The sequence below is a fragment of a genome (assembly GCF_019968985.1).
Source record: "MAG: Porospora cf. gigantea B chromosome Unknown PgB_NODE_1118_length_7789_cov_116.01, whole genome shotgun sequence".
Classification (NCBI taxonomy): Eukaryota; Apicomplexa; class Conoidasida; order Eugregarinorida; family Porosporidae; genus Porospora; species Porospora cf. gigantea B.
In genome coordinates, this window is record NW_027178521.1 from 1 (window position 1) to 7,789 (window position 7,789).

The following is a 7,789-nucleotide window of genomic DNA, read 5'->3' on the forward strand; positions in this document are numbered from 1 at the left end:
AGAATTAAGCAAATGGCCGGCAACATTATATCGATCTCAGTTCTAGCACTCTCTGGCGTGCTCCTTCGCGAAAGCTGTGAACGTCCCAATCTTATGAATGCGGGAAAAGCAGGAAAAGGGTGGCACAAAACAGAGGATGGACCTCAAGGATTGCAGACATTTCAAAGAGCATCAAGTCATGAAGTAGGTTTTACCTTCTTCTCGATCTTGGGCAGAGTCGTAGCCAGCACGCGATTCATCTTCTGGATAACGGGACCGCAAGGAATGGCCTTCCCGTTTTCGTAGTCCTGAACTACAGTGACTTTCTCTGAGATGTTCGTGGCGAGCTCTTTCTGGCTCATTTTCTTGGCAGCCCTGGCCTGCTGGAGTGCCTTACCAAATTCTTGAGTTGTGCGCTGGACAGTGTAGTCCCCAGTGTCTTCTTCCAACTTCTTGTTATTCACGTGAAGACGCGCCTTGGAGGCGTTGTTCTGACCACCCAACCACTTCTTCTCTGTGTCTACTTTACCCTTGCGTTCGGCAGTCTTCAGAGCACGCGCCTTTTCATCCTTTCGCTGTGGATTCTTGCTTATGGTGTCATACGCCCAGTCCTGTGAAGGCGGAGGGTTGCGGTTCATTGTGAGATTTTGTCAATTTGGCCGCAGAAATACACCACAGGAGTTGGCGTATATACTCCCCACGAAATTATTAAACGGCAGTTCTGGCGCCACGATTTGATGAGCCACCTCGGCTACCTGCACAATGTGCTGAGGTTCACCTCTGCCCTTCACGGCCTTCTCGGCGGTCCACTTGTCAGGTTTGTTCACTTGGGGTATCTGCGTCTTCACAAGGGAGTAGTAGTCACTCGTGGGCTTGATGGAACACCAAGGGCAATCTGTTTCTAAGTGCAACCTGTCTAACGGGATGACCCGCAGCATGTCGGTCCTCTGTTTGAGACTGCATCCATTGATGCCGATGTCCAGGTTCGGGAACTCAGTAAGCAGCTGTGTGGCCTCTTCAGAGGAACCCGTAAACGAGTGCACAACCCCTCTCACGCCTCTCCAGAGGTGCTCCGTTTCCCTTAGAATGGCCACGAAGTCTTCCTGGGCCTCTCTCAAGTGTAAAAACATGGGCAGACCGAACTCCTTAACGAGTTGCATTTGCTGTCGGAACGCTACTTTTTGAGATTCCTTGTCTGCGAAATGAAGCCGAGCATAGTCGAGACCCATCTCACCAACAGCCCGCACGCGATGGCCAAAGGACTCAAAACATTTTCTTAGATCGTCCAAGTAAGACTCTCGAGACACGAAATCAGCAGAATGAGTCGGGTGGCAGCCAAGAGTTAGGAAAATACACCTTCCTTCGGCGTCGTACCGGTCAGCAACTTCCATGGCTTCCGCGACGTCCTCCAAGCAGCCAACAGTGAGGAGTATTTGCGAAACACCTACCTTGCGCGCTCTCTGTAGAACTTGGTCCAGGTCTGGAGCGTGGCGGGTTTTGCCATGATATTCACCCTGGTACTGCCGGTCCGTAAGGTTGGCCCCGATGTCGAAAAACATTTAATCTGGGTTATGATCAAATCTGACCATCCGTGTCATCATAAACGGGTGCGAGGTATGGTATAGAGATACGTGGCGCTGACGTGGTTAGAGTGTATCAGTCAAAACAGGTATCATTCAAGAAATTATCAATTGAAAATGAAGCACCTGGTTCTGTCCACACTGGCGACCGCAGCCGTTTTCGAACTCCAAACCCTTCCCGACTTCCCGGAAGTGGATGACTCCGTTGTGAATGCATTCGATGTGGCCACGATGCCCCCGGGACCTGAGGTGACACTAGCGGGCACATTCAAGGTCCCCCAGCTTCCGGACTCCCCCGAGGTTGCCACCAACGTCCCCCAGCTTCCGAACTCCCCCGAGGTTTCCACCCGTCCTCCAGGCCCTGAGGTTATTCCTCGCATACACAAAGCTAATCGGATCGACGAGGAGGAAGACCACCGCCTTCGACACCCGGCTGAGACTACCTTGCAAGGCGTCACAATGCTCCCCTTCAATGACCGCGACAATGCAGTCGGCAAGACTGACAAGAAGGGCAAGACTGACAAGAAGGGCAAGACTGACAAGAAGGGCAAGACTGACAAAAAGGGCAAGACTGACAAGAAGGGCAAGACTGACAAGAAGGCCTCCGTGGAAGAAGAGGCCGAGGTAACTGATGTGCACGAGATCGAAGACCTTCTCGATCCCACTACCACCTCGACCAAGGTCCCCGTGCTGCCCTCTCACCGGGTGCCGACTGCTGCTGCGACTGCCGCTGCCGCTCTCAGTGACAATGGAACTGGCAAAATTGCCGTCCTGCCAGTTGTATGTGCTCTGCTCTCACAGCTACTCATCTAAATGAATCCAAATACACTCAAATGTGTTATATTGTTCTCAACATCTAAATGAATCCAAACGCCTTCAACACTGTTTTGAAGTTCTCAGCACGTTCTTTCCCTCCATGAAGATCGCCCGTTCCACATGCAGGCGGGTTATGACAGCCACGGTTAACAATTCCCGACACGCCGTGTATAAATCCGTCATCGGAAATGTTTCCGCCCGCAAAACCAGAATCCACGAACTTTTTCAGCTCGTCGTAATAGCTCCACGCGGGATTGGTGTAACTCTGAACGTCGGACATGTAGTAGAACAGACCAGCGAACCATTTCAAGTCAGGATAGGAGGGATCTGAACATATCTTGTCTGGACGCTTGCAGAAGTCAATATCGCCAAAAAGAGCTGGGCGGCCTTCATCCCGGGCTCGCTTACCCAAGTGATAGTTCAGCTTTCCGAAATTGCACACGCCAGTGGTCTGAATCACACCGCGTCCCCACCAGCAGCAGCCCTCGACGTCGTACCGCTTGTGGTTTATCCCGAACTTCTCTGCGGGGTGCACAGCGCACTTCTCCGGATCTGAGCAAACAAACCATTTGCCCGCCTTCTGACCTAGGTAGTCGTTGCACTCAGTGCCGCTCGCTAGACGGTTAACTATTTGATCGAAGGTGGTGGATGGCGTGATGGGCTTCTTGGGGTCGCACCAACCTCCAGTGCTCCACATGGGCGCCAGCGGCATCTTAGATTTCGGACCGCAAAACATGGGGCCGGGTGCGCCGTACCACTTGGCATGTGTGGTGGCGACCAGCTCCATCGAAGGGTCGACAGTGCAGGCCATATCCTCCTCGCCAGGCGCGCACTTGTAGTTGCCGTAAGACTGGTTCAGCTGGCCACACGAGGACGCGGCTCTATACTGCCGGTCGTCGTAGCTCTCGAAGTCCCAGTTGTTCTCGTCACAGGCGTCGTATTGGATGGTTTCTTGCATAGCCTGGGCCAGGAAGGCCGCAACGTTCGTGAGGGCGTACTTGTACGCAACGTCAGCGCCGCCTGTGTCGGACCCGTCGTACAGATGCAGAGGGCCAACCCCAGTCTCGATGCCCTTCTTTACAGCAACGATAAGGTCGTTCTTTTGATACAGTGTCGACTGGATCCACGACAGGTCGGGCTGCTGAGACTGCAGGAAGGAGTAGTCCACCTTTTTCATCTCGTCGATGATTCGTTTAAGTGTTGGGTTATTGTCGTCGACATCGGGTAAAGGCTGCGTTGTTGTCGTGGTCGTCGTGGTGGTAGAGTCTTCCGCTGATTTCATACATTCGGGGGAGCAGCTCGAGGAGTCAGCACACGGCCACCACTCGTATCCTGTCAAGCACTTGTCACAGTCAGCTTGAGCAGTCCAGTCGTTCAAAGGGTGGCAGTTTCCGCCAGAAGCTTTGGTGGTGGCTTTCGTCGTTGGGGCTCTTGTTGTGGTTCTTGTGGTTGTGGCTCTTGTGGTGGCTCGGGTAGTTGTGGCTCTGGTTGTTGTGGTGGGGCCCGGAGGCGGAGGCGGAGGAGCAGTTGGCGTTGCGTCGCCCATTCCACAATCGGTACCAATTCCAAGAGCCTTCTGCTTGGCTCCATTACAGTCCATCGCCTCCTGTATTATCTGATCACAAAAACCTTTCCAGCCAGGAGCTTCACTCCAGGCAAAACGATCATTGCCAAAGGACAGGTTAGACCCTTGGGAACATTTTGGTGGGCTCTGAGCCGTTATTCCACAATCAGTTCCGGAGCTTTTCACGGTAGTGTAGGCTGCCCCGCAGGAACCCGCAGTTACAATGTAGTAAGTGCAGAAGTCGGCCCATCCACTACTGAGGAAGTTGTACATGGTCCCGTTGACGCTGATGTTCTGGCTCTGCTGGCAGTTAGCTCCCAGCACGCAAGACACCAACAGCGGAGCAACTTTAGTCATGATTTAATGATATACCCTATATCTAGAACAAGTTCCCAACAGAGAGACTGAGGCGGTCACCGATATCGCCCTTCCATGGTGATAACTGGTAGACTAAGATTCCTGTCTGGTCTATCCGCCATCCCCTCTCCTGTTCAGCAGGATAAATCTGGATTTTCGATGCTGCGGCGCAACGTACGGTTGAGGAAGGAGTACCTCCTCCAGAAATCCCTTGAAGAACAACAGAACAGCATTGCGGAGCGGAAAAGGAGAATCGTAGAGGCCCACAAAGAGGTCCGCCCAATCCCCAACGACCTGAAGCACCAGGAGAAAAAGATGCGAACGAAGCTCGACCTGGAGGATGAGAACTCTCTGCGACCCCACCATGAAAGCGTTGACTGTGAGTACTCGAATGCTCGGCCTCCCATAGTTATGATTACTACGTCCCGCAACCCTGGCAAGAAATGTCTCCTGCTAGCGAAAGAGTTGAAGCTGTTGGTGCCTAACAGCTACAGAGTCAACCGAGGCGAGTACAATCTCAAGTCGCTGGCAGAACTGGCAGCAGTGAACAACGTGACCGACATTATCGAAGTCAGTGGCACCAGCCCTTCTGGTCACCCGACAACCCTTACGGTTAGTCACGTGCCATTCGGGCCCACCGCGGTCTTTGAGCTCAAGGACGTCGTGCTGAGGCACGACCTTCCAGAGAAGCCCCGTACAGTGTCTGAAGCTAACCCACACTTGATTTTTCACAACTTTTCTGGGCCTTTGGGTAGCCGGTTTCAGATGATACTGCAGAATCTGTTCTCGGAGTCGCGACATGCTTCACAGAGAGTAGTCACCTTTGCCAACGTCGGAGATCAAATCCGTATGCGACACCACACGTGGACATCAGGCATCAAGGGCGATGTTACAGAGGAGATCAAGAACAAACGGATGCTCGCACGGGCACGTGGGGGGCGTCTTGAAGCAGAGAGTCTCAAGGATGTTCAGTTGCATGAAGAGGGACCTCGGTTCACGTTGAAGCCGTTTAAGATTTTGCGAGGTTCATTGGACATGATGCGGACGGCCGATGTCGAATGGGTAATACGCAGGTATATCAACAAGGCTAGCACCGTACTCGCGAAGAAGATCGAGGATGTTGCTGAGGAGGAACCATCCGCCTAAACGATACGTTGTGTGTTGTATCAAATCACATGAATAGTACTCACGACGACGGCGAAGCCCAGGTGGCGAGGACCATATACGACCAGGTATCCTATGGCGGGCGACACCTGGTAACGCTGGAGCAGTCGCTCTTCCAAGAGGTTATGAACCAGTCTTACCCCACAGATCCACTCAGAGTGACGACCACCATGCTTGAAGACCGCTTCGTCCAAAGCCCCGACCTGCGCTCCAAGCCGCGGTCCTATTTCAGGTCGGGGCTCTCCTTCCTCGCCTGCTACATCACCGTTCACGATATGCTAGGCATCTACCTCAACAATGTCGTGCGAGAGACGGAGACCATTTGGGCGCCGATCACCATTCTCTTGGTGTTCTGGTGCATATACTCTTGGAAGCGGGTGGAGCTGGGGATGGGTCAGGTGTTCAGAGGGGGCGTTGTTAGAGCTTGGGTCCAAGTGGCTCCACGGCTCAGCGGATTCGCCTTCGTGGCCCTCCTATCGCAGATGTGCTTTACTACGGAGTCCTTTCGAATCTGTTGCATGTCCATTATGCAGTTGGTCCATTTGTCAGGCATTCATACTGAGAAGTACTTCAACGGTAGCGTCATCTGCGGCAAGCTGAGCCTTGCCGACTGCCCCTCTGAATGGTTTTGCATGGCGGGATACGACGGAGTCTGCGTCGTGAACCCTGTAACCTATGACTTAGCAGTCATTCACTATGAGTTCATGGACCACACCTCTATGTGGCCTTTCATCCTCATGCTCGCAATGCTCATGTCCAGCTTTTGGGGCGGCACCCTTTTCGTTTTTGAACTGAGTGGGTACTTGCCGTCGAAAACACAGCATCCATGATGAGCGTCCTTGGCACCGTAATCATATACGTCACGTCCTTTCTGATCCGGCTACATCACTTGGAGGATTTTATGTCTGTGGTGCTCCGACGCTACGGGCAACTGTTCTCAAAACTGGGTGATCTGGACATGGCGGGCCTCAACAACCTGAACGTAAGCAAAAGTGTGCTGATGGGGTCAGCCATGGCTTACACGCTCGGTGGACGCAACTCCTTGTTCACCAATTCGTCCCGAGCGCCTCTCGCCGCACTCATGGCCGTCACAGTCACCTTCGCCCTGCGCTTCTCCTTCAAGCTCTACGACGCTCACGAGTACACGGCCGGTGATTTGCCGGACATTGACGATTCACTCTACACATTACGATTCGGTCATTTCGTGCTGATGCAGCACGGCGTCATCCAGCACATAGAGCTATGTTCGTTTTACATGCTGACTAGGACGCTAGCGCTCTACTCCTTTGTCGGGCTCAGCGTGGTAAGCCTATTTGACTGTCTGACGGATTTTTCGAAGCTAGAGTTCCTCATCGATCACAGTTCGCGGAAAGAGACCATGTGCCTCTGGGGCATTTCTGGACTCGTTGGGGCAGCAGCCGTCGTAACGTCGAGGTTCTCAGCTGTCTATGCCTGGTGGAGGGTCTGTGACCGGGTGTTCTCGATGATGACCTTCGTGCTCGTGGCTTTGGTGGCTGCGACGTATGGCATCACGAGACGGGCTGAAAGCGACCGCCCCGTTGGACTGGCCTGCACAATCGTCTGGGCCGTTTTCAATGTTGGGTTGGGCATCGCCCTGCCGCTCATGTGTCGCTTCATACCGCCACTGTCGACGCAAGGACTGGCTCCTGTCTGGTTGCTGGGATTCGCGGCTGGCCTTGTGACGATTGCAGCAGAGTGGGCGCTATGGACCGCCTTGGGCAAGTCTGCAGGTCTTACAGGCGGCGTTTGCCAGCTAACCCAGTACTTCAACTTCATCATTGTTGGTGCTGATCCAAGCAGACATTTCAAGGCGGCAGGAGCCACTTTTGTGCGGCATAGCCTCACAATCATGTCGTTGGGCGCGTTCATATCCGAGGCCATACTCATCATTCAGGAAGGATTGACCAAGTCCAGTGGGTGGATCAGCCAAAAGCTAACGCAGTCATCCTTCTGGTTTGCGTCACAATATTCATCGCGTTGTGCGCCCTGGTCAAGCGTAGCACTACCCGCTCACTAATCCTACAGGCCTACGAGATCGAGGAGATTCCACGAAAGGTCCACCGTGAAACTGATTTGTTGCAACGAATCCCAGTCGGAGCTGTCGCAACAGAATGGACTGATCTGAACACCCTCATGGTTAAGGCTGAACGTACTAAACCCCAGAAACTGTGGCTGTGATAACACGTAATTCTATGAGCGACGGTAAGAAGGTCCCTAAAGTCCGCGATTCACCTTCCTCAGCACCCTATTGCGCTGACTGCCATGAGTACGAAACGCAGCTCCTCATGTTCTCGGATTCCAGAGTCAA

General features: G+C 53.3%; 5 protein-coding genes across 8 annotated transcripts; 3 read left to right on the plus strand and 2 right to left on the minus strand.

Annotated features, from left to right (window-relative positions):
- Nucleotides 1-176: 176 nt before the first annotated feature.
- Nucleotides 177-1,538, minus strand: KVP17_001116 (uncharacterized protein; the record flags this gene model as incomplete). 3 transcript variants are annotated; one of them, XM_068516238.1, is made up of 2 exons in its annotated part: nt 177-590; nt 681-1,538. In XM_068516238.1, the coding sequence occupies 2 exons, from the start codon at nt 1,536-1,538 to the stop codon at nt 177-179; spliced, it is 1,272 nt and encodes a 423-aa protein (XP_068379540.1). The 3 variants fall into 3 exon arrangements, with proteins under 3 accessions (XP_068379540.1, XP_068379541.1, XP_068379539.1); XM_068516239.1 differs by lacking the exon at nt 681-1,538 and having other exon boundaries at nt 177-617; XM_068516237.1 differs by lacking the exon at nt 177-590 and having other exon boundaries at nt 630-1,538.
- A 138-nt stretch (nt 1,539-1,676) lies between these two features.
- KVP17_001120 (uncharacterized protein) lies at nt 1,677-2,372 on the plus strand (the record flags this gene model as incomplete). Its single annotated transcript, XM_068516244.1, has 1 exon — nt 1,677-2,372. One exon carries the CDS (start codon nt 1,677-1,679, stop codon nt 2,370-2,372), a length of 696 nt encoding a protein of 231 aa, XP_068379546.1.
- A 43-nt stretch (nt 2,373-2,415) lies between these two features.
- On the minus strand, nt 2,416-4,296 carry KVP17_001118 (uncharacterized protein; the record flags this gene model as incomplete). The annotated part of the gene is made up of 1 exon (XM_068516242.1): nt 2,416-4,296. One exon carries the CDS (start codon nt 4,294-4,296, stop codon nt 2,416-2,418), a length of 1,881 nt encoding a protein of 626 aa, XP_068379544.1.
- A 159-nt stretch (nt 4,297-4,455) lies between these two features.
- On the plus strand, nt 4,456-5,442 carry KVP17_001119 (uncharacterized protein; the record flags this gene model as incomplete). Its single annotated transcript, XM_068516243.1, has 1 exon — nt 4,456-5,442. The coding sequence occupies one exon, from the start codon at nt 4,456-4,458 to the stop codon at nt 5,440-5,442; it is 987 nt and encodes a 328-aa protein (XP_068379545.1).
- Nucleotides 5,443-5,471: 29 nt separating this feature from the next.
- On the plus strand, nt 5,472-7,659 carry KVP17_001117 (uncharacterized protein; the record flags this gene model as incomplete). 2 transcript variants are annotated; one of them, XM_068516240.1, is made up of 3 exons in its annotated part: nt 5,472-6,255; nt 6,282-7,394; nt 7,424-7,659. In XM_068516240.1, the coding sequence occupies 3 exons, from the start codon at nt 5,472-5,474 to the stop codon at nt 7,657-7,659; spliced, it is 2,133 nt and encodes a 710-aa protein (XP_068379542.1). The 2 variants fall into 2 exon arrangements, with proteins under 2 accessions (XP_068379542.1, XP_068379543.1); XM_068516241.1 differs by lacking the exon at nt 5,472-6,255 and having other exon boundaries at nt 6,290-7,498.
- Nucleotides 7,660-7,789: the final 130 nt, after the last annotated feature.